Here is a 26046-nt window from a genome sequence, read left to right on the forward strand (position 1 = left end):
ACGTTTTATAAACCTGACCACAGACAGAAATACTTTGTTTCTCGGTCTTCGTCTAGTCAAATGGGAACTTTGTCTTTGTGGTTCAACAGTTGCGCAAGAGCGGATTTGTTCAAGTAGATAGTTCATTATGCGGCGGAAGGGGAAGGGGCTGCAGTCTTCTGAATCCCTCACAAACATGCGAGCTTCTGGTTGATTTCTTGAAGGAACTGAAAATATTTTTGAACTGTATAATATCAGTTTTTCTGCCAATTGGGGCTGCCAAAATTTTGACGGCCAAAAATGTAAGAATTTCCCTCGTTAACCTTGCAGTTACGACATTATGTCGGGTTATACTGTGATTTTTTTGAGCTTGATTCTTTTTAGAGGTGGATTCTAAGCCCCAATAATAATGTGGGCCGGGTCTGCGCTCAAGTTAATCGGTTTATTAGCTGCGTTCAAAGTTCACTCTGCTGTGAAAGATGATCTGTGTAGTCGAAAAGGTAATTCATCTTTCATTTTATTTTTTATTTCACAATAGAACCAAGATAATTATTTATTTTGAGTTATGGAACCAAATACTTGTTGCTTATATATTTTGACTTTTTAGCTGAGCAAAATTCTCTCTCTCTCTCTTTCTTTCTCTCTCTTTCTACCTCTCTCTATTTCTCTCTCTTTCTCTGACATGGTCATATGATATTACAATGTTGATATTTAAGTCGGAATTTGATTCTTCTGTTCTCATCTCAGTTATGTGGTTTAGGTTTGCCATAAGCAGAAAATGGAGCAATATGTAAAGCCGTAAAAAGTGATTATTGGTAGAGATGGGCGATACCACTTATTTTCTTTTCGGCCACTATCTCCCGAATACTTTTAGGCCAATATCTCCCGATATCGATACTAAACCGATACCTCTAATACATTAAATTCTTACGAAATCTTTGGATATAATAAGTAACTTAAATTTTTTTTTATATAGGCCTATATATTTATTGGTCTGATCAGAAAATTATTACGCTGCTTTTTTTACATGGCTAATATTATTAAAAACAAGTTACTATATGGACACTATGGTAATGCTGTAGTAAAACCATGGTAAATTGCATCAAAACCGTGGTTACTGCCCAAAAAAAAAAAACATGATTATTCGTGGTTATTAATACAATAGTACTACAGTAAATCTATGGGTAGTTTTCATAAGGGTATCATTTATTAACGAGGATTAAAGATAATGATCAATGTTCTAACATGTATAAACATATATAAACCTGTATAAATTGTCACACAAGCCCATTATAATAAATGTCGGTGTTAGCCTACATCGTCATTGCAATGAAGTTGTAAAACTGGCTATGACTTTACACGGAAAAGGTTAGTAAGCAATTATTACACTAAAATCATGTTAATACAAATCTTTACGTCTTGTGGCTATACTTTGAAACATTGATATTTTAATGTTTACGGATTGGTCCCATTCACTTCCATTGTAATTGCCTCACTGGAGCCCAGATTTTTCCTTTTTTCATAAGAAAAGGAAGGACAAGTCTAAATAAATTTTTGTGGCAAGTAACATTATTCCACAAAATAAATGCTGTCTATTGAATTTACTTTAATTGAGCCTAGAATATTCCTTTAAAAAATAAGTCTCGTAACAGTTGCTCCATTCTTTATGCTGTCTAGCTTCTTTTTTTTTAGCGCAAGAACGAATTGGGTCTGAACTGCCCCTTACGCATTACATAGATGGAAAAAGTGCCATCAAAGATGATTTAAGATGGATTTCCCTGGTAAAGTTAAAGCAGGTGCTTGCGTATGACATGCATAGTAATAAGTTGTAACATTTTATAGGTCTCAACAATAAAAAATTTCCATTTATGATCTTATTATTTTTCTTCTACATATAGTGATTTATTTTTTTCATCTAATTATAAGGATTCTGACATTGTATTGCTTTTGTGTGATGTCATTTTAGTTCAACTTGAAATGAGAGACAGAGAAAGAAAGAGGTTAGGGGAGAATCTGGGGGTTTTTAATAAAAGGAACTGAAAGCAAAAGTAGCTCTTTATTGCATAATTTTGTTTCATATTAAACCAAGCCAGTGAACTATGAAATGTATATACTCGCCCATGTTGGAGTATCATGTATTCAGCCAATAGATGTGGCATATACAAAGACAACTGTACACAAGACATTTTGTAAAGAAAAACGTCTAGGTTACTAGTGTAACCCCCGTTCCCTGATGGAGGAAACGAGACGTTGTGTTGATTGTAGTGACACAAGGGGCTTCTTTTGGGAGCCTTGGATACCTCTGAATATGAAAAAGGCCAATGCCAAATTGGCGAACAGAATTTGCATGTCCCGCCCCCGGACATACGGGTATAAAAGAAGGGATGTGCCTCTGTTCAGTCAGGTTCTGCACTTAGGAGCCGAGAACAAGGTTCGGCAATTACAGCGGCTTGGTACAGTGTTGTGGCAACGGGAACACAACGTCTCGTTCCCTCCATCATGGAATGGGGTTACACTAGTAAACTAGACGTTCCCCTTCTGTCACTCACTCGCCGCTGTGTTGATTGTAGTGACTTAAGGGGTCCCTATTCAATATCCCACCTACACTGACCACGTGACGTGAACTGCTGATGCTGGTGCAGCAGGCTGTAGCGTGCCAAAGGCGCATGAGCACCAGACTGCACATAACCCTCCCCAACGCGCTACTAAGACGTCATATTATTTTTATTAGGTTCCCGGCATCCGATCAAGGATTCCCTTGAGGAGTGGGAACAAGCGATGTGGCAAGCATGGGAGCAGGACGCATCAGCTGCCTTTTGTACTCTATGTTTCTCCTCACAGAGTGTTCGATGCAGCTGGGATCATCTAGCTATAATACGCATCGGGGAAGGCATCTTTTCCAGTCCTATTCTTTCAAGGGAAAAAGACCCTACGGAGAGCACATCCTGCCCAGGCTGGGGGGGAGGTGAAAAATGTGGCAAATATGTCACATGGGTTTTTCAGTCCACATGTGGAAGAGGCACATTGGTAGATCCTACTTAGCAAGGGAGGAGTTGCTACAAACATGGCGACAGCAGGGCAGAGGGAACTGCCCAAGGGAGACGCGGGTCCGCCGGCGGGGAAACCGTACCACGGAAATTACGCACAGGGGGATTCATCCATGATGGCCAAACTCTGTGGAGCACCTGTTCCAATACAGAGTAGTTCGTACCCGTAGTGGGTCTGGTCGAGAATTCCTCTTGCTTTTATGGACTCACCTGGGGTGAACCTCCTTAGGACAAGAATTACAGCCAGCAACTCTAGGCAGTTGATGTGCCAATGTAGCCGCAGGCCCGATCAGGAACCGGTGGCTGCATGGCCGTTGCACACGGCGCCTCAACCCTGTTTAGAGGCATCTGTGGTGACCACGATGCGCCTGGACACCTGCTGTAGGGGGACTCCTGTCTGCAGGAAAAAGAGGTCTGTCCAGGGGTTGAATAGCTGACGGCAGAGGGGGGTGAAGATCAAATACATGCCGAGGTGCCATGCCCATCTCGTGACTTGAGTCTGGATTCTATGCTGGAGCGGTCTCATATGCATCAACCCTAGCGGCGCGACCAAGGTGAGGATGCAATACTGTATGCCCCAGGAGCCTCTGGAACTGCTTTAGTAGGCTGTACCTACTTTGAATGACGAGAGGCATTTCAGCACTGACTGACTCCATCTCGGCTGGAGGGACAGGCTCTATCGCATCCTTTTGCAAAAGGGTAGCGATTTCCGCGCACAGGGTGCTGGCCCTTTCGCCGTTTAACCTTTCGTGGCTTCGAGCGGCGCCCTGAACTGAGGAACCAATCATCTAGCCATGTGGGTTGAGGGGAGGACGGAGGGTTCCAGTCCAGCCCCACGCTCACGGCGGCCTGGGCAAGCAAGGCAGCACCTATGGCCGTCAGATGCGGAGAGATATCTGCCGCGTCCAAGAACAACGCAAAGGCGGTAGTGCACCTTGATTAAGACGTGTCTTGAGAAAGACGTTCAACACCAATGTGTAACTCTTTTAGAGAAAAGATTGCTCATTAGAGGAGTTGTTTGCTCTTTTAAAAGTCTGTCAAAGCATCCAGGCACGTGGACTGCACTGGCGTGCAGAGAAGGGAGAAAGCCGTAAGCAATGCACTGTAGATCCAACATGAAAGCTCTCTTAGAGCATGCACATTTTGGCATTGGCCTTGGTCTTTTTCATAGTCAGAGGTATCCGAGGCTCCCGAAAGAAGCCCCTTGTGTCAATACAATCAACACAACGTCGAGGGAGTGACAGAAGGGGAACTCTGTCAGAAATTAAAAGTATAGTTCTCACAAAAATGTCAGTTTTGTAATTACTTACTTGCCCTGTTCCAACCCTTTGTTTCTTCTGTCAAACACAAAAGGAGATGTTAGGCAGAATGACAGCTTCAGTCCCCATTAACTGTCAATGTATGGAGAGAAAAAAGATGCAATGAAAGTTAATAATGACTGAGGCTGGCATTGTATGAGCATGTTATGCAAGGAGCTATTGTGGATTTGTTTGAACTGTCTTCTTCAGAGCCCCCTCCTGGAGTTTTGGTACTGAAGTTGGGAAGCAATGTTGTGCTTGGCTGCAGGGGTGATGTCACTGTGGATGATGTGCCACTGGCTTCGGCCACTGTTATGAATAAAAGAGACAGAAACAGGTGGAAAGCAGACATACCTGTCATATGGACAACTCAAAGAGAAACAGTATACGCTGATGTTAATAGTACACATCAGACCAATATCAAGAGAGTTGTAACAACTGGAACAGACCAAAAGATATTTGATTCTAGTAAATATACTAAAGCTAAAGAAGATATGAAGATCACTGTTAAAACCCCCATATCCATAAAGAATGAGCAAACCACTTCAAGGCGTGTTTCACGTGCTGTCAATCAACACACCCAGTCAGAGATATCAGATGGAGCCAAACCGGGAAAAGAGGCATTTGCTGTTACCATGGGGCCGGAAAACTTTTCTGAGGATGATGAATTTGAGGATTATTATGAAGAGGAAGGGTCAAGAGTGACAAGAGGCATCAAAATGCGAACACGCTGGACTCTGAATGGTCAACTAGTACGTGTGGGAGTGGAAAGGGGTGGGATTTTAAAACTTCCTAATCTCAGTTTGGCCAATGGTGGTAATTACCACTGCTACAGAGGAGCGAGACTGATTTCAACTGTCAAAATCAGCGTTGGTGGTGAGGAATCTCTATCACACCCACCCATGTAAATGAATTATGTACAGATCAACACAGAAACAAGAAATGCATATTCAAGTGTTATTTTCACAGTGCCTCCAGAAAAACCTACTGTCTCGTGCAACAGGAAATCTCACACCAGCCAGGTACGCTGTGTTTGGACATCCAAACAACCAGTAACCCCACGTCCTCTGTGTTATCTACTACTTAGAAGAGGGTGAGTGTGTAAAAATGATAAAGTTAGGCACTTATTTTGAAAAGTATTTAAAAGTAATCAGAGTACTTCTTAAAGTAATGGAAATTCTGTCATAATGTACTCATACTTATGTCTTCCAAATCTATTTGACTCTTTCTTATGCTGAACATAAATAGAGAATTTTCATTGTCTTAAGTTTTTTCAATAAAATGGAAATTGATACAGTAAAATGGAAGCTGATGCAACACAACACTGGCATTAAATTTGAGGGAGGCTCCTATCCTATACTTTATTTTAAGAAAGGTAATGTCAGTGAACAAATTTGGTTAAACATTCCATATTTATTTATTCATGACAAATGACTGATGAGAGTCAGAAATTGTAAGTAATACGGTTCCCTCATGTAGTTTCAAACTTGTGTGTTTTCTTCCATTGAACACAAATGTTATTTTGCTATTATTTTCACATCGGGATTGACAAAAAAGTACCATGCATGGCATGTAGTGCACCATATTTCAAGTCCTCTGCCTGAAACCTTATGATATAAAAATGTCACAATAAAATTTTAGCACGTTGGTCTTACATCTGAGAATGAAGTTTTCTTGGCTTTATCATAAACGTGCTTCAACATATTTAAAAACACCAGATTTGAAAGCTTTTCAAAGCTTTTCAGGTACTTTTTTGGAGCATGACAGCCCCTGTTCCCAAGCCCTTTCCCACTACAGGAACAACTACTGAGGAACTATTGTTCCTATTAGCTGTTTAGAGAAATTTTTTTTGTGTAAATGCCTTTGCTCCAACAGCATGGTAGGTACTTTTTGGGAGAAGAGGGCTGTGGGAGGTACTGCAACCTGTGATTGGTCACTCACATATTATGCACAAAGTAATGAGAAACGCAAGTCGGCAGCCACCACGAGTAAACAACCTTGTAGCTACTAGCCTGCTACTAAGAGGATTGCACTAATTTTCCAATTCCCTTACCAGAAATAACATAAAACCAACGAAATATCTAAAGAGTATCAGCTGTTTCACATATTATGTGTGTGCGAGCGTGACTTCAAAGGGAGAAACGCTTTGACTTTTCATCACATCTGTACTGTGTGACTATACAGAAACTAAAGTGATTTCTGGATTACTACAGATAATTTTTTCCTGGGATTACGTACATAAATAATAAGATGTTTATCAAGAGTGGGGTATTGAAATCTATTATAAACTTAACTGTAATAATAAAATCTAATTTACATGAGGAAAGTGTTCATGTGCCTTTTCCTGTGTGATAAACTTGCTGCGTTGCACATTCGTAAATGTGTGAGAGATCTTTGTTCACAGTGTTTCCTTGTTCTCACATGCACAAGTGAATGAGAGTATTTCTTGCACAATGGACATTGTGATGGACATTGCAAATTTGCTCTACCCATTCTACTAAATACTATTTCTACTATTACTACAGAATGTATGATACTATAAAATCTATCAAATTGCAGAGTACAGATGTTTTTACATTTACATTTATTCATTTGGTAGATGTTTTTATCCAAAACAAAAAACTAAAAAAAAGGAATAAAACAACATAAGCGATTCTTCTTAAGGAGACAGTAAAATATCGAAAAGTATGAAAAGTTATTGTCCCCACATTCGAAATATGTGGGTAATTTTTGTCACTTTCAGTGGATTTTTTGCCCTGAGCCCTGGTCAGTTTCTGAGTCTGTTCTATGTCACCTGTCTTAAATTGATCTTTCTATTCCTTTGTCTCTTTACCTCCAAAGATTTTTTAGTAATGCCACCCATGTGCCTTGTTCATTCTCCCATTTGCGGTGTTGGTGTGCTTTTCCTGTGGAGGAAGGTGACAGAACTCTCCATTTGGCACAACTCTGTGTGACGAACATAGCAGGCAATGCTGCCAGTCGTGTAATCAGCTTTAACCTACAGGACATCAGTAAGTGCTTGTGTTTCTCTGTGCTAGTTGCTATGAGATATTTTAAAATATGTTTTTGCTGTTGATTATCAAATGAGATCATTCAAAGACAGGCACAATGAGCTATCTGACAAGCACTCAAGTATTTAATTTTTAATTTTAAAAGCTTGCCACCTATTTTATTGTAAAAATAATACCATATTTTTCTCTGTAGTTAAGCCAGATCGCCCAACCAACGTTGTGGTGAGAGCAGTTGAGGGCCAGGAGGACACACTTAAAGTGTCCTGGTCTTATCCCAGTACATGGAAGCAAGGCTTCTATTACCTGCAATTTCAGCTGCGATATCGACACCAACAAGCGCAGGAGGTAAATTGTGGGGACTTTTCATACCTGGATGAAACGGTGGCCTTAAAAAACATTCCCTTTTGGCTCAGTGACATTGTGTTCTGCTAACGCACTATTCTTATATTGGCTAAGGTGTTTGAGCTCTGCCCTTTTAGGCATGAAGCTGTCCACTATAAAAGCAGGTGCGTAAACACCATTCCTCAGAATTTTCTTCCTTCAAGACAGCAAGTCATATCTCATTTAGAAGCCCTCTACTGCTTCGCCGTCGACTACACGAGTCAGCGGGTGGAATGTTCATGGCAACGCTTAAGCATTCTGATTACCTGCAGCTCGTCGGCAGGAGTTGTGTATCCTTACAAGCAATTGCATATTGTTATATTGTGTTTGCATTTATATATATATATATATAAAAGAGTTGCTTAAGTGTTCACGTCTTTTTAAAGATGTACATCCCGCCGTCATATTAGTATGAGAGCTGCATTTTCTATCTGGGCCATGACTATGCAGAGTGAGCTGTCATGGAGACTGACTGCCCTCACTGCGAGAGCATAAGCCTCAAGACGCTTTGCTCACGAATCCACTTTATTCTGAGGGACAATTCAGCCTCCTGTGCCCTCCCACCCACCTCTATTGTTACATCTGAGGGATCACACAAGGAGTCACGGTGGGGCCGTGTGTTCGAACAGGAAGAATCTGAAGTGGTCCTCGTGCCCGCACACGACACGTGAGCCCCTCAATCTCCATGTAATGCGTCTATGCCGATGCGTTATGTGCGTGATGGCCTCATCTCATTTGGCGGTTCTGACATTGGGTATGATGATGATGTCATGTCTCTCGCTGCATCAGGCGAGTGGTCAGTGGATGACGCTACCGCCCCTTCCCCCAGCGTGGGTGAGGAGCATGTACACACCACTGACAAGGAGATGCTTCACGTCTTTTAAAGGATGGTTGAAGAGCTCGATATCGAGTGGTCTCCTCCAGAAGAACCAACACAATCTTGCCTTGATGAATGGTTCCTGCTGTCCAGATGCCGGCAAGTGACCGCATCCCGTACATCTGCCCTGTTCTTCCCTGAAGTTCATAATGAACTGTCAAAATCCTGGCGAGCGCCCTATTCAGCTTGGCCACACAGCAACTACATCCTCTCTAATGTGGATCATTGGAAAGAAAATGGTTATGCCAATCTACTTCACAACACAGCAACAATCACAGGCTATGAGTCATTTTATGCCAAAACAGAGCAGTACTTCATCACAACCGGCTTGCTCCAGCTCTGTCTCGGTCCAGCGCCTGGCTAAAAACCCCGCACCAGCTGCCTCAATGCCGCCAAATGTCGCCACAGTGCAGATGGTAAAGCCACGCAAGCTGTGGCCCTAAGTGCTCCTGGCACACAATACTGTTCCCCTCTTCCACACTGCTGTTTGTTGGAAAGGGAATATTGTTGTTCAAAATGTTGTTCAATATGTTGTTTTCTGTGTCTCACATTATGACGAACAGCCGTTATTTCTTATTTTTGGAGAAAGACAGCAGGCTTTGGCCCATTCTAGTTCTGAGACACTTGAATTGCGTGCTCGTGACATGTCCATTCAAAATGTTAACTCAGAAACAGATCTTATTTTAGATTTGCATTCGAGGGAACTGTGTATCTGTTACGACAGAAGAAGGGAAGACAAGAAGGCTGGATCCAGATGCGGTTAGAGGTTTTAATGAAATTATAAATAAAATACAAAAACAGGTAGACACGGGAACAAAATCAAAACATCCACGATGGGAAACTGAAATAAACAGGAGCAAACATTAACACGGGTGAGGCACAGGATCAAAACACATACCACGACAGACGTGCCAACTACATTTAACGATCGACAAAGATTGTGGAACAAACAGGGTTTAAATGCACAGGGAGAGTGATGATCAAACGGGACACAGGTGAGAACAATGAGTGACTGCTGGCAGTGATGAGTGCAGGGAACTCTGGGAAGTGTAGTTTTATGACAAAGACTAGTGAAACACAGGGCAGACAACAAGGAAACGTGACAAGAAATGTGCTAGGTGACATGTGAAAACAAGAAACACGGGGCAGATAACAAGAGATCGTGACACAACCCCCCCTAAAAGGACCGGATTCCAGACGGTCCAAAAGAAACCACAAAAAAACAACAAAAACAACAAAATGTCCAGGGAGTGAGGGGCTAGAACAGGGAGGAAAACAGACAGTCCACGGGGGCACAAGGGGCAAGGAGACAGACCAAGGAGGCACAAGGGGCAGACAGGCAGTCCACGAAGGCACAAGGGGCAATTAGGCAGTCCACGGGGGCAACAAGGGAAATGAGACGGTCCACGGGGCCAATTAGGCAGTCCCCGGGGGCACAAAGGGAAAGGTTTAGGAGGCCAGGGAGGTATCGACCGGACAGGGACATGTTTAGGTGGTCTGGGAGGTGTCGACCGGGCAGGGACAGGTTTAGGTGGCCCAGAGGCTGGCCACAAGGCAAGGGCCGGTTCCGGGGGCCTGGGAGGTGGCCACAGGACAGAGGCCGGTTTTGGGGGCCTAGGAGATGGCCGCGGGGCAAGGGTCGGTTCAGGGGGCCTGGGAGGTGGCCAAAGGACAGAGGCCAGTTTTGGGGGCCTAGGAGATGGCCGTGGGGCAAGGGCCGGTTCAGGGGGCCTGGGAGGAGGAGTGGCCACTGGGGAGGCTGGCGGAGCCTGGTGAGGCGGAGCCAAGGAGGACCTCTGAGGCGGAGCCGAGGGAGGCTCGGGAGGCGGAGCCGCGGTAGGCGGCGCCGTAGGAGGCTTTAGGGGCTGAGCCATAGGAGGCTCGAGAGGCAGAGCCGTAGGAGGCTCGAGAGGCAGAGCCGTAGGAGGCTCTGGAGGCGGATCCACAGGAGGCTCAGGAGGCGGATCCGTAGGAGGCTCAGGAGGCTCTGTGGGTGGCGGCGTAGGAGACTTTAGGGGCTGAGACCTGGAAGGCTCTGGAGTTTCTGGGGGCAGAGCCGTAGGAGGCTCAGGGGGCTCTGAGGGCGGAGCCGTCGGAGGCTCGGGGGGCAGAGCCGTAGGAGGTTCGGGAGGCAGAGCCGTAGGAGGCTCTGGAGGCGGAGCCGTAGGAGGCTCAGAGGGCTCTGGGGGCGGAGCCATAGGAGGCTCGGGAGGTGGAGCTGAGGGAGGCTCAGGAGGCGGAGCCGAGGGAGGCTCAGCTGAGGGAGGCTCTGGAGGCGGAGCTGAGGGAGGCTCTGGAGGCTCAGAGGCCTCAGGGGGCGGAGCCGTGGGAGGCTCAGGAGGCAGAGCAGAGGGAGGCTCAAGAGGCGGAGCCCTGGGTATCTCGGGAGGAGGAGCCCTGGCAGACTCGAGAGACTTGAGAGATGGAGCCCTGGGATGCGGAGCCCTAGGTGGCTTGGGAGGAGGAGCCCTGCGTGGCTCGGGAGACTTGAGAGCCGGAGCCCTGGAAGGCTCGAGAGGCTTGGGGGTGGAGCCCTGGGAGGCTCGAGAGACTTGAGGGGCGGAGCCCTAGAAGGCTCGAGAGGCTTGAGAGGCGGAGCCCTGGGAGGCTCGAGAGGAGCCCTGGGAGGCTCGGGAGACTTGAGAGGCGGAGCCCTGGAAGGCTCGAAAGGAGGAGCCCTGGAAGACTTGAGAGGTGAAGCCCTGGGAGGCTCAAGAGACTTGAGAGGCGGAGCCCTGGGAGGCTCGGGAGGAGGAGCTCTAGGAAGCTCGGAAGGCGGAGCTCTGGAAAGCTCGGAAGGCGGAGCTCTGGAAAGCTCGGGAGGTTCGGAAGGTGGAGCTCTGGAAAGCTTGGGAGGCCTTGGCTCTTGAACGGTCATGGCTGCTGGCGCTGGCTCTGGGACGGTCATGGCTGCTGGCGCTGGCTCTGGGACGGTCATGGCTGCTGGCGCTGGCTCTTGGAAGGTCATGGCTACTGGCGCTGGATCTTGGACGGTCATGGCTACTGGCACTGGCTCTTGGACGGTCATGGCTACTGGCACTGGCTCTTGGACGGTCAGGGCTACTGGCGCTGGCTCTTGGACGGTCAGGGCTTCTGGCACTGGCTCTTGGACTGTCGAGGCTACAGGCGCTGGCTCACGGACATCCGAGGCTACAGGCACTGGCTCATTGACGTTTGGGGCTATCGGCATTTGCTGGTTGACCGTGGTATGCGCTGAGCTTGGGTTAGCTGGACGCTGGGGGCCAAGCCACAGGGGGTTCTGGGGACGGAGCTGCAGTAGACGGAGGCTGGAGAGCAGAAACCCTTCCCCTTCTCCTCTTCCTCCGGGCGGATGAGGCTGACAACCCTGGAACGCTGTTTGTGGTTGGCGTGGCCTCAGGCTCGCTGGCCGTGGCTGGAGTGGGCACAGGCTTGCTGACCGTGGCTGGAGTGGGCTCAGGCTCGCTGACCGTGGCTGGCGTGGGCTCAGGCTCGCTCACCGTGACAGGCGTGGGCTCGCTCACAGTGACAGGCGTGGGCACTGGCTCGCACACCGGGGCAGGCGTGGGCTTTGGCTCGCAGACCGGGGCAGGCGTGGGCCGGGAGGCGGAAGCCCGTCTTCTTTTCTCCTCCGGGCGGACGAAGTCGACCGTGCTGGCTCATGGACGACGACAGGCGTGGGGGCGAGCTCGCTGACCGGTGGGGCAGGTGGACGAGGACGAGCCAAGGACGACTGGAGGGTCACCGCCGTGGGAGAAGAGGCAGGATCCTCAACCACACCCACAGTAAACAGCGAGCCGCATGCCAGGAGTGTCTCCTCCATGAACTCGCAGAGCGTCCAGCCACACGTCTCCGGCGGCAACCGCTCCTGGAGCGAACCGGTCAGGCTAGCCTGGAAGAACACCACCAGAGAGGAGTCAGGAAAGTCGGTGGCGCTCGCTAGGTCCAGGAAGTTCCTAATGTGATCCTCCACCGGGCGGCTTCCTTGCTTCAGGTCCAGGAGGCGGCAGTTTGCCCGGAGAACCGCTGGATCCATTGTTTGGTTCGATCGTTCTGTTACAACAGAAGAAGGGAAGACAAGAAGGCTGGATCCAGATGCGGTTAGAGGTTTTAATGAAATTATAAATAAAATACAAAAACAGGTAGACACGGGAACAAATCAAAACATCCACGATGGGAAACTGAAATAAACAGGAGCAAACATTAACATGGGTGAGGCACAGGATCAAAACACATACCACGACAGACGTACCAACTACATTTAACGATCGACAAAGATTGTGGAACAAACAGGGTTTAAATGCACAGGGAGAGTGATGATCAAACGGGACACAGGTGAGAACAGTGAGTGACTGCTGGCAGTGATGAGTGCAGGGAACTCTGGGAAGTGTAGTTTTATGACAAAGATTAGTGAAACACGGGGCAGACAACAAGGAAACATGACAAGAAATGTGCTAGGTGACATGTGAAAACAAGAAACACGGGGCAGACAACAAGAGATCGTGACAGTATCAATTTAATGTCCTTCATTTCAGTCTGTCTCTGGCTCCCCTCATGTTTATGAAATGAATTTAAAATGAATGGTGTGTGTGTGTTTTGAATGACCTCAGGGATTGGTTATTTCTAGCAATCAGAAACAATACTGAGCAAACATAAAAACTTGCTGCTTTTCCATATGTAAAAAACTGGTCTGATGACAACTGGGCAAAAAGAACACTTTTCCCCAGCCAGTAAATTTCATTTTTAGGAGTTCATGCATGAGAGCGTACAGACCATTCTTCAGTGTCTGTTTCAGTTCAAACTGAAAAAACATTACCACTGAATCATTTCATTTTCATGTGCATTGCGGTAACTCGTAAGTGTCTGGCTGCTCTAGCACCATGGATAGTGCCAGCCTTCTACCAAAAGGATGTTTTGCTGGATCAAGTTTTCAGAAAGAAAATACTGACCACAAATGCATCCAATGCAGATTGGTGCATGGTATGTAATGGGCACCCGGCTTTCGATAACTGGATACAGGTGCAAAATAGGCATAACATATCAACTGATTAGAGCTACTGGCTGTCTTTCTAGCTTTGAGAACCTTTTCTTCTGCTATTGTGAATCACTACATTCTGATTTGTTCGGACAACACAACAGTAGTGGCATATGTATGTTGCCATAACTCACTGGCCCACGTATGGCTGCTAAACTCAAGTATGCGCTTCCCCCGGTGGCTGCCTCCATTCTGTCATCAACAAAGTCAGATTGGAACAGTTCTGTTAATTGTGCCGAAATGGCCCAATCAGTCCTGGTTTCTAGAGATGGTAGATACTGGACAGGCCTCCATGAGAAATTCCACTGAAGAAAGATATTCACTCTCAAACACAAGGCATTCCCCAGCCAGTGCTGCAGAGCCTACATGTGTGGCCTTTGAACAGAGCACTCTAAACACACCAGAACTGATGCATTCAGTCCTGAACACCATTTTAAGATTAAGATTAAGATTCAACTTTATTGTCATTGTGCAAAGTACTGGTACATAGCCAATGAAATGCAGTTGTTTTTGCATATCCCAACTAAGCTGGGGTCAGAGCGCAGGGTCAGCCATGAAACAGCGCCACTGAAGCAGATAAGGACATCCTTGCTCAAGGGCCCAATAGTGGTATATTGGTGGTGCTGGGGCTTGAACCCACAACCTTTCAGTCACTATCAAAGCCTTAACCGCTGAGCAATCACTGGCGTCCACGAGATTACTTCAAGATCTATTTGACGCAGGACTCACTCAGTCAATGCTCAAAGTTTATGTGACGACTATATCTGTGTATAACTCACTTGAAGCCGACACCACTATATGCAAAAATTATTTAATCATAAATTTCAAATAAGTCATGATGAAGGACACTCCCTGTATGTGTTAGCAAAACACAATGTCTCATTTCCTTCGTCTCAGTGAACCGAGGTTACGTACGTAACCGAGGCATTTACACAGGTGCATTTGTAGCAAGTGTTTCTTCGCGTGGCGCGATTACATACAAAGTCAATGCAAAGATGCAAATAGACGTGAATTTGCACTGGGGGCACGAATGATGTGACTCGAACGCATGAGAAATTTGCATGACGTGTTGTCGTGAAAGCCTATCAGCATTGAGATTGTCCGGATGTCACTGACATACTGACGTAGTAGCAGAAAAAGTATGGAAAAATTGACAAAAGATTGTTGTAGCGGTGTGTGGGAATATGTCATACATGTACAGAGACTGGACAAAAAAGACATCGCTTGGAGGAATGTGAGCCAGGAAGTTGGACTACCTGGTAAGTTCTGAAAATATGCGCGTCAAATTGATTCCAGCTATTGGTTGTACTTTACTATGAACCAAGTCGTCCAAGTGTCATTTCTTGAGAAATAGACTTGCATGTGTCTCTTTAGGGTTTAGAGGACATCTCAACAATGTTTCAAACTGGGGGGCCTGGGTAGCTCAGCGGATATTTACACTGACTACCACTCTTGGAGTTGCGAGTCCAGAGCGTGCTGACTGACTCCTGCCAGGTCTCCTAAGCAACCAAATTGGCCCGGTTGCTAGGGTGGGTAGAGACATAAAGGGTAACCTCCTCATAGTCGCTATAATGTGGTTCTCAGTGAGTTGTGCATGTATACCACATAGAATACGTCTCCGCGGTAACATGCTTAACAAGCCACGTGATAAGATGTGCCGATTGACGGTCTCAAACGCGAAGGCAACTAAGATTCGTCCTCCACCACCCAGATTGAGCCGAGTCACTAAGCCTCCACGAGGGTTTAGAGCACATGGGAATTGGGCATTCAAAATTGAGAGAAAAAACTAAACAAAAAACAATGTGTCAAACTGTGTTTAGATTTGCTATGATTGCAGAGATTTAAATATGGATCCATCAAATCCTTCCATAAACTGTTGCTCCGCCATGACACTTGTTAACTTGAAAGAGTAAACTAACCATAGAAATGGATAGTTCACACTAATCTTGCAGTAGTGCCCCCTGTGGCAACATTGAGAATGCAGCGCATACTTGTGTTGTTTTATTAGTTGCGGTTTGACTAATTTCAGAACACAGCGATGCACTAAATTGAGCTTGCATAGCTAGAAGTTTCTGCGTTCACGTAGTTGCGTAGATAATGATTTAACCATCAAGTTTCCTAAGTTGTCTCCAAGCAATAACATTTCTGGGTTTTGAGTTTGTTTGAGTTTTCTGCTTTATTTATTTGTGCTTGTATGTGTGTCTGTGTCTAGTACAAGTCAGTGTTGGTGGATAAAAGTTTGAAAAATCGGCTGTCCTGGATGATTTACTATGCTCTGCCAGATAGTCAGTATGAGGTGCAGCTTTGTGCCAAGGATGAGTATGACGGCATCTGGAGTGATTGGACTGACCCTGTCTTTGCCTTAACCTGGACAGGTAACAATAAACGCATTTGTATACACATCATTGTTTAACTATTTATTATAAAATAGATAGCTCTAGTCCTGGATGCTGATTGGTCAATAGCTGTGCTTTCTTCACAATAAAGCACAACTATGATCTCTTCACAGAGCTATATATCACTGTACAGCACCCATAGCTGACCGGTATTTTTGTTGTGTAACAAAGTTCTGTCAGAGACTATAATCTTCTAATGGAAGGATGGCATCTAATGATTGTACTAAAAAACTAAATTAATGAACATTTGTGCCCTTCAAGGAATAGTTCAAAAATGATTACTTTTTGAAAAGAATAGTTCTACTCTGTATGTCCAAACAATTCAAGAAAGTGGGTACCAAAATTTTGAAGGTCCAAAAAGCACATAATGGCAGCATAAAAGTAATCTATATGACTGGTAAAAATCCATGTCTTAAGAAGCAATATGATAGGTGTGGATGAGAAACACCAATATTTAAGTCCCTTTTTATTATAAATTCACCTCCCCCCTTAGCAATATTGACCAACAGAGCTGATATATTCTTCTAAAAAAAATTGGTGTTTAGCAGAAGAAAAAAACACACATCTGTGATGGCATGAGGGTGAGTAAGTGATGAGAGAATTAACATTTTTGGGTGAACTATCATTTATAATTTTTGTTATTGTGGTTTTATGAAAGGAATAAGACACTCAAGGCTGTGCCATACTGTGAATATAGTCACTCCGCTTCATGTCATGCCTAACAATGCCCTTCAGTCTTAAATTAAATTATGAACACACACACACACACTTAATTGTCTTGTTATAACTGTTATGAAGATAAATTTAAGTATAAAAGATAATATTGTTTAATTTTAAGATAAATTTTAGTTTAGATTAGTTTAGATTTTAGTTTAATCTGCCAAAAGAACAACACAAAATACATTTGTATTCAAGATAGAATATCTGACAACAAGTGTTAATATCTTATACAATATCCCTGTAGAAGGCAAAACAACAGGTTTATGGGTCCATAAACTATTTAATTTTAACCCTAAAACAGTTCATGTGTTGTGTTTCTCTGTAGAACCTAAAACTACTACTGCCTCTGAAAGCAGCACTTTGGTGAGTAAAGCCAATACAATATCAACATAATACTGTACAGCATATGCAATACACTGACATATATGCTGTACAGTATCTATACCTTATACAAATTCACAAACACACATTTAATATATTTATCAGTACAAACAAAATTCCTTCTCCTTCAGGAACCATTCGAGATGTTTCCTGAAGCCTCTGGAGGATATGGAGTTGACCCTGATATAGGTGAGTCTATGTAAAATAAGGTGGGTATGAGCAAATAAGGTGGGTATGAGCTTACCATGTCTCATTGTTCTACTTCAGGTATTGTAGGCTACACATCTGTTATTTCTATAATGAAACGAGATGGAAAATAATGTGGTTCTTTATTGGAGAGTCAAAACAGGAAACTTGGGGATTAGCATTGCTGAAGCTTAACAATGTACCTTCTCTGACATTTCACCTCTGTCCTCACCTGCTTTCTTACTCTAAGGTTCAGTGTTGATAGCTGGAGCTGCTGATGAATATGCTCCAGTGTGGCTGTATGTGTCATGGCTTTTGGGGCTGTGTTTTCTTGTAGCCCTCACCATACTCTCAGTCTATTTTTTCAGGTAAATCTCTTAATTTTATGTTCCATCAATTATTACAGTATGTACAGTGTATAGTGATTGATTAGCTCTGATTTTTTTTAAACTACCTACTTGAGGGCATGTGATGTATGCAGGCTGTGTAAGTCTTGAAGTCTTAAAGTGAGGTGTGTATTTTTTCATTGTTAAAATACTTAAAGGGATAGTTGTAAATGAAAAATTCAGTTCCTGATTTGTTATAACTCCATATGACTTTCTTTATTTTTCTTAACACAAAGAGAGAAATTGTGAAAAAACATTGTGCTCAGTGATGTCATACAATGGCAGTTTATGGTGACCACCACTTCAAGCTTCAAAAAGGACACAAAAGTATAATCCAGGAGTCTAATAAATGATTGTATGCAACTCATGTCTTGTTCTGAAAGAATATGATACGGTTTGGTGAGAAACAAAATTGAAATGTAATGTATTATTTAGTGAAAATCTTCAATGACCATTGAACTCCTGTCCACGTTCATGAGACAGCCTGCACGCAAGCTTTAGAGCTCCTTTGTATGAGAGCAGAGTACTACAGCTGCTTGTAAGGTGGGCCATTCAAGTGAAAATTCATTTTCTCTTTGACAGGACCACCAGCAACAGAAAAACACAACATGGCCACACACAAACCAGAGAACAGAACTAACAAAACATGTATTAAGAGTTTGTAGTCGAAAAATAGATGCATAAATAGTCCTCAATCAACCAGAGAGATGGGGCTAAAGGTAGCTATAGTCATACCGTATCCTAACCAGATGCCAAACGACAAGCAATAAAAGTGATCTTTTCCATGTTAATCAGAGTTTTTGTCCTAAGCAGCTGTGACGAGTGACGGGACATTTCTGTCAATCACTTGGTTTCTATATTTGGCATCGCGCCTTGAGCCCTGTCCGGTATGAACTGGCACCAGTCCAAAATAATTCTGATAACATTATATTGAAGGCAGCATCACACTTGCAAGTAGTTTTAAAACTACTTGTTTTGGCCAAGAAAGTTACACCTACCGATTGTTTTTGTGGAGGTCTCTTCAGGCGTCTGTCACACACACAAAAAGGTTCAGAATAGAGAAGAGGCGACAGATATTCCCGCTCCCTCTGCCATTCTCTCCTGTTCTGGGCATAGAAATGCATCTATTTTTTGACAACAAACTCTTCAGACATGTTTTTAAGTTCTGTTCTCTGGTTTGTGTGCACCCATGTTGTGTTTTTCTGTTATATCACTGTTGGTCCTGTCGAATCAAAACATAATGAGTTTTTTCATATGCGCCCCAGCTCGCGAGAGTCTACAGTGCTTTGCTCTCGTGCAGGGAGCTCTAAAGCTTGCATGCAGGCTGTCGCATGAATGCGCACAGGAGTTCAACAGTCGTTGAAGATTTTCACATTAGATTATGGTTTGTTTCTCACCAAACCTTATTGTATTTCTTCAAAGCAAGACATGAGTCACAAACAATCATTTATTAGACTCTTGAATTATACTTTTGTGCCCTTTTGAAGCTTGAAGAGGTGGTCACCATAAACTGCCATTGTATGACATCACTGAGAAATTAGTTTCACAACTTCTTCATTTTTGTTTAGAAAAAGAAAGTCATCTGGGAACAACACAGGTGTGAGTAAACAATTACTGAAATTTCATTTTTGGGTGAACTAATCCTTTAAAAATAAGCTAAATATGCAGACATCTAAAAGTAAGCTGTTATAGGTTGGTTTCCCCTTAAAAGTGTAAACCATGTGGCATTGGAGCACAGCAACATTGGCTCAATCAATGGTGTGAGTTTGGGTGGGAATAACTGACCAATAGCAGGAGTAGCGTTCATTACAGAAACCAGTTGAAAACAATCTGTACAGGAATTAAGGGAAAGGAGGAAGCGAGAACAGGCTTGACAATATAAATCATATTTTTAAAAACACAAACACGCAAAGATGCCGCACAGCTGCCCGTAAACGCTCTCTCTCCCTGGCGCCACCATCTGCAGTTGGCCTTTATCCCTCTCGGATGCTTGATTTGTCAGATAAGGGGCCGGGTGTGTAGAATCACAACCCGGCCCCGCCCTCCTCCCTGTCACATAATCATTACCCACTACACACAAAGTTACACACTTCAGCTTTAAAAAGGTTGAGATCTGCAATTAACTTTTCTGTTTCTTTTTTATTATCTTCACAAAACCCTCATCTGTATCTGTGTTCTTTCCATTGTTGTTTCGCTTTCACAGGCATAGGCTACATTTTGTGTATAGAAAAGGAAAAAAGATTTTTCCCTTTTCCTTCATCTCTCGATACTCTCCCCCTCGTCCTCCACCTCCAACCTCCGAACAGCTTCCAGAGGAAAGGTCTCCTCCCGAGCACTGCCAGCATTACTCTCTTCCAGTTCAGCAAGAGGAAGAGGAGGGCATTCATCTGCACAATATGGACTATTTCCTGTCTCAAGGGGCTGAGGGTGTGCCATGGACGGTTGGCTCTTCTACACAAGAGACATGAGTAAACAAGCAAAGCCTCTCTGTAGTGAATATACTTCGATCCAGTAACAAGGACTAAGTAGGATCTCAGTCTTTTGCTCTTTTACTTTAAGAAAAGAAAAGAAAAAAAAAGAACACTGAGCGTTATTGAAGCAACTATCATAGCCAACACTGATCTGTTGTGTTGTTGATATTTTTTGTCTGCTATCATAACGATTTCTTCATAATGTTTGATTCTGTTGCTAATGGCAGCCTCATATGTAAAGGTGTGAAAGCACTTTTTCAAAGTTCCTCTGAACAAGAGTGTCTTTAAAATAAATGGCTTACATGTAAATAAGCTTTTGCAAATATGCATGGACAATACTACCTACAATGGAAATCACCTATTGGTAGAAGTAGTAGCCTTGTGCACAACTGAGTTAGAGGGGACCATTAACTTGAGAATAACTGAGATCCCTTTCATCATTATGTGTATCACTGTAACAATTTACCACTCAATTCCAGGGAGACAGTGCCCGTGTTCCACTAGTGCTTTTTATAAAAATGTTACAATTATATAGAACATTGTATGATGTACAGTGCATTGCTGTTTATGTTGTTTGTTTTTAGAATATGTTTGTAATGAAATTTGGTGCCACCAAAGATTTCAGGAATGTCCTGTTTTTAAGAAAAGATCGTCTAAATCTGAACCTCCTTTGTAACTTTGAGCTGAAGAACCTGTGTGAGTCTGTCTTAAAAGACACAAACCTACTGGTTTGTGTTCTGCAGTAAACACAATGAGAAATTGAAACTTTTTTTGTAGAATATGTTTGTATATGAATTTGTCAGGGCGTGGCACCGTACAAAACATCTGGCAGCTGTGGTTGCCAATATAATTATGTAAAAAATACAGTTAAAATGTAAACCACTTTACAGAACAACCTGTACATTTTACAGTTTAAAATGGTTGTAATTTACACGCTGGCACTGTAAAAACAAATAGACAATTCTGTTAAATTTACAGAAAAAGAAATTCATAAACATGCCTTCTGAATCTTTACAATTCTGTTGTTTACTTAACAAGGTATTTGTTAATCACTGTAGTAACTACAGAAGGGCACATAATGACATGAAGTTCATCAGAAGTGACTTTTCCAGGAGCATTGACCAATAAACATTTAGAGACAGTGCTCAGTGTCACTCACACAAACACTAAACACCATCATGGTAACACATGTGAGACTTAAATAACACAGTAAACATTAACTAAATTACATAAAATATAACACAGAACACCCCAGTGTACGTAACTGATATAAAAAATATGATGAAACATAACTATTCCCATAAAATATAATGAAATGTAATGGGTCATGCAGGGAATTGTGGGAATGCCCGATTACTGTTTTTTACTGTAATTTTAACAATAATTTACTGTAAAAAGTACATGCACTTTCTTGTTCTTTTTACCGTTAATTTCACAGGAAAATCTTACTTTTTATATTTAAATAATGTAATTTTTACATCATTTTATTGTAAAAACTGCTGTATTGTCTTTTAAAATATATTGCAACTTTTTACTGTATATTTTACTGTTAATATTTTTTAATCAATTAACATTTTATTTCTGTAGCATTTTACAGTATTTTGAACAGTATATCTGAAATGTTTTACAGTATTCCCAGCAGATGATGCTACAGAGCTTGCATGCCTGTTTCTGATTAATCTTATTCCAGTTTCAGTTTATTTCCACAGTGTTTTTCACAAAACAATATTGTGCCGTTGTTACAATTGTGGTGAGAAGTATATAATCTCAGAATGCTATTCTGAGATGCGGGTTGGCGCTGTTTTGGCAGCACGAGGGAGAACTACACATTAGGAAGGTGGTTTTAATGTTGTGGCTGATTGGTGTATTTGTATTTGTAATTAGTTCTTATGTATACAATAATTATGTTTTATTTGTTATGAGAGGCTTTTGAAAAAGTGGAGATCTTTTTGGACACTAGGTTAAATTATTCGTGTAGCTTTTAAATGCTTTCTCATATCAACACATATTTGTATTCAGTTACAAGGGTACCAAAACAAAAACAAAAATTTCAAAGCTAACTTATTTACAAACTGAGATATATAATTTAACATTCAAAAAATTACAAAAAAAAAAATTAGATTTTTGGCTCAAGGCCCACACAACTGTTTTGGGCCTATTTTTGTTTGTCAGTTTTTTTTTTTTTTTTTTTTTGTTTGTTTGTTTTTTGGTAGAGTTATACCCCTGAGTTAATACTTCTGATTTATTTTGATATATATTAAAAAGAGAAGAGAAACTTGTGATGATATGACTTCTAAACCCTATATCTATCGGAGGAGGATCTCTCGTGTGTTGCGATATCTTCGCCGTGTTGTCATGTAGTCTGAATGTCTGTAAACCTGTCTGCTGCGGTCCTGAACTGCTCTGCGCATAAGAGAATATCCTCTAAATCTGATCCTCCTTGTAACTTTGAGTTGAAGAATCTTTGTGAATCATTCCTTGTAGAGTTGTACGTGGTCACTTTAATACCAGTGTTGATGTTAATGTGACTGTGGTGACCTCTGTTGGTAGAACCGGGTACAAGTAAATAAAGTCAGTCTAACGTTGACACCAGGACTAGTTGCATGTGTATTACACGACACTCTACATGGTGTCAGATATGGAATGATATTCCGGACATTATTCAAAAGGAATTGCAAATTGTATTTGCAATTGCGTTTTCAATTTGTGGACGCATAAAATGTGACATAATCCAAACGTAATTGCAAATCGCGCATTACGGTTTGCATTTTCGTTTAAGCGAATGCACAGTGACTGCCAAATTTCAAATGGAAAAGCAAAGTCCGTTTGCAACTGTGTTTCCCATATCTTACGAGTTTTGGCCCTGTCATATTTAAATAGCAATTTCAATTACCACGTCTGCTTTTTCACTTTCTCAGCGTCGTGTATGTAGCCAGCCAAAACTCAAATGGAATACTAATTCCCTTAGTATTTTCATTGATGCCTTACACAGAAACCTGTCAATCAGGGTCAAGGGTGGGATTATGCTATGGGGCATGTTTGTCTTGGGAAGTGACATCACTCACAGTCTATCAGGATCAATAATTAGCACTGCACTTTATTCATCTATAATCTCACACTGGACTGTCAACATATTCTCCTCAATATACTACTTCATATATATATATATATATATTTCATATACTCCTACTTATTGTATTGTATATTGTGTGTATTGTTTACTGTACATTGTATATAATTATTGTGTTGTGTATGTGTACATTTGATTTGTAAATTGTGTTGTGTAAGTATGTGTACATTTGATTTGTAAATTGTGTTGTGTAAGTATGTTGTTTACTGTAATTGGTATATGTCTCGTCACTGTCATGACTGCTATGTTGCTCGGAACTGCACACAAGAATTTCACCTATGTTGCACTTGTGTACATGGTAGTGTGACAATAAAGTGATTTGATTTGATATGATTTGATAAACCGGCGTCTGTTCAGGGCATCACCTCTTGACCGTCGACTGTGAGTGACGTCACTTCCCAAGACAAACACGCCCCATAGCATAATCCCACCCTTGACCCTGATTGACAGGTTTCTGTGTAAGACATCGGAAATGGAAATACTAAGGGAATTAGTATTCCATTTGAGTATTAGAAAATCAGTTATTTTGAATTCTTATAATAAAGGTGGCTTAAATTTCATTGATTTTGATTCTCTTAACAATACCTTGAAAATTAATTGGCTTAAACGTTTCCTTCACAATCAATCTTCTATTTGGAGTATAATCCCAAGATATATTTTTTCTCAATTAGGAGGTATACATTTTCTTTTAATGTGCAATTATTCAATTAGTAAACTTCCTGTCAAACTTTCCAATTATCATCAGCAGATGCTTATGGCTTGGAAACTTATTTACAAGCATAATTTCTCGCCACACAATTTTTTAATTTGGAACAACTGTAATATTCTTCATAAGTGGAAATCTTTATTTCTTGAAAACTGGTTCAATAATGGGGTGATATTAGTAAACCAGCTCTTTGATAGTGAAGGTAATTTATTTAATTATTCCGATTTTGTTTCAGGATACCAATTCCCAGTATCTAGTAAAGAATTTAATATAGTTTTCAAGGCCATCTCTTTGGAAATCTGTATGCTGTTTAGAAACAATAATAGTGCTACAGTGACTTCTGTTTCTCCCCCTAGCCCTGAATCTACTGTGGTTGGTTCTAATTGTTTTTCAATACATAAATCCAATTATAAAATTAGGTCATTATTTTTGGACCCTGTTACTTCAATTGCTTCCTCCATTTCTTATTGGAATAACCTTTTTGATGATATTAAATGGTCATATGTTTGGTCACTTCCTCAGAAATTCTTTCTAACTAATAAAGTTAAAGAAATATCCTATAAAATTATTCATAGATTTTATCCAGTTAAATACTTTTTAAAGAAATTTAGAAATGATATTGATACTTCCTGCTCTTTTGTGAAGCCTCCTCTGAAACTGTTGATCATTTGTTTTGGGAATGTCTTTTTACTCGGTCTTTCTGGAACAATATTGATGCTCTGATTGTCCAAAAGGTTTTATGTAACTTTTCTTTATCATATAGACACATTCTTTTTGGATTTTATGTTAAAGACAAGAATCTAATTAATGCATGTTTTTGTATAAACCTTCTTTTATATATTGGAAAGTTTCATATCCATAAATGTAAATATATGAAAAGTAAACCCCACTTTAGCTTTTTCAAAGAAGAATTGAAGATGTATTTAAATACAATTTCAACTTCTGTTAACAAGAAAGCAATGAAAACATCCAGAATTAGTGCCATGTTTAATATTCTCTCTTAATGTTTTTTTTCTTTTGTGCCCTCTTCTTCTTTTTTTTTTTCTTCTTTCTTCTCTTACTCTTTTTTCTTTTTAGACTATTGTTGAATATATTTAAATTTCACATTTCCTCTCTTAATGTATTCTGAACCATAATTTCTCTTTTGTTTTGAAAGATTGTTTATATTTCTTGTATGTATCGTCTTGTTCTGTTTGTTAATATTGCAATAAAAAAAAAAAAAAAAAAAATAGTATTCCATTTGAGTTTTGGCTGGCTACATACGCGACGCTGAGAAAGTGAAAAAGCAGACGTGGTAATTGAAATTGCTATTTAAATATGACAGGGCCAAAACTCGTAAGATATGGGAAACACAGTTGCAAACGGACTTTGCTTTTCCATTTGAAATTTGGCAGTCACTGTGCGTTAAGCTAAACGAAAATGCAAACCATAATGCGCGATTTGCAATTGCGTTTGGATTATGTCACATTTTATGCGTCCACAAATTGAAAACGCAATTGCAAATACAATTTGCAATTCCTTTTGAATAATGTCCGGAATATCATTCCATAGTGTCAGAAGTGTTTGATAATGGCTCAAGGACTCCGTCGCATCGACCCACTAGTTTTTGATGACAACACTGCCGACAACTGGCAGAAATTTGAGAAAGAATGGATAATCTACTGCAACGCAGGACTATCGGATAAATCCAAGAAAGTTCAAGCCTACACGCTACTGAATCTAGCCGGCCCGGAGGCTGTTGTAAAGTCGGAATCCTTTGTTTATGGAGAGGGAGAAAATCACGAAGAACCAGAGACTCTACTGGTAAAGTTTGCTGAATTATGTCTGCCAGCGAAAAACGTCATTATGGACAGACATGTTTTTAACACCACTTGTCAGGCAAATGGTGAGTCTATTCAGGCATATGTCTCCACTTTAAAAATACTGGCTAAGAAATGTGATTTTGGCGCGCTTTGTGACGAACTGATTAGGGATCGTATTGTCTGTGGAATACAGAGCGATACACTCCGCAAACAACTATTACGTGAAAAGAATCTTACACTCGAACTGGCAGTTAGCATCAG

At 41.9% G+C, this 26046-nt stretch overlaps 2 protein-coding genes across 3 annotated transcripts in view; one reads left to right on the forward strand and one right to left on the reverse strand.

Annotated features, from left to right (window-relative positions):
- The first annotated feature begins 110 nt into the window (after window positions 1-110).
- il6r (interleukin 6 receptor) lies at window positions 111-20144 on the forward strand. Its single transcript, XM_052143475.1, has 10 exons — window positions 111-479; window positions 4535-5200; window positions 5294-5417; window positions 7166-7335; window positions 7529-7680; window positions 15820-15982; window positions 17049-17086; window positions 17236-17293; window positions 17541-17658; window positions 19880-20144. Exons 1-10 carry the CDS (start codon window positions 389-391, stop codon window positions 20142-20144), a joined length of 1845 nt encoding a protein of 614 aa, XP_051999435.1. The 5' UTR covers window positions 111-388.
- LOC127655851 (uncharacterized) overlaps window positions 9361-26046 on the reverse strand; it is a 68004-nt gene continuing 51318 nt past the window's right edge. For both annotated transcript variants that reach the window (XM_052143869.1, XM_052143868.1), the window contains one exon: window positions 9361-12625. In XM_052143869.1, coding sequence (XP_051999829.1) covers window positions 9661-10791 — 1131 coding nt within the window. In that variant the 5' untranslated portion in view covers window positions 10792-12625 and the 3' untranslated portion in view covers window positions 9361-9660. The remainder of the gene's footprint in view (window positions 12626-26046) is intronic.

The sequence above is a fragment of the Xyrauchen texanus genome, chromosome 15 (assembly GCF_025860055.1).
Source record: "Xyrauchen texanus isolate HMW12.3.18 chromosome 15, RBS_HiC_50CHRs, whole genome shotgun sequence".
Taxonomy (NCBI): Eukaryota; Metazoa; Chordata; class Actinopteri; order Cypriniformes; family Catostomidae; genus Xyrauchen; species Xyrauchen texanus.

Bases quoted from the DNA above. Each gene is read 5' to 3' on its own strand.
- il6r (XM_052143475.1), top strand. From the start codon at position 389: ATGTGGGCCGGGTCTGCGCTCAAGTTAATCGGTTTATTAGCTGCGTTC. The intron at 480-4,534 runs GTAATTCATCTT...TGTCTTCTTCAG, and splicing joins TGATCTGTGTAGTCGAAAAG to AGCCCCCTCCTGGAGTTTTG. The intron at 5,418-7,165 runs GTGAGTGTGTAA...TTACCTCCAAAG, and splicing joins TATCTACTACTTAGAAGAGG to ATTTTTTAGTAATGCCACCC.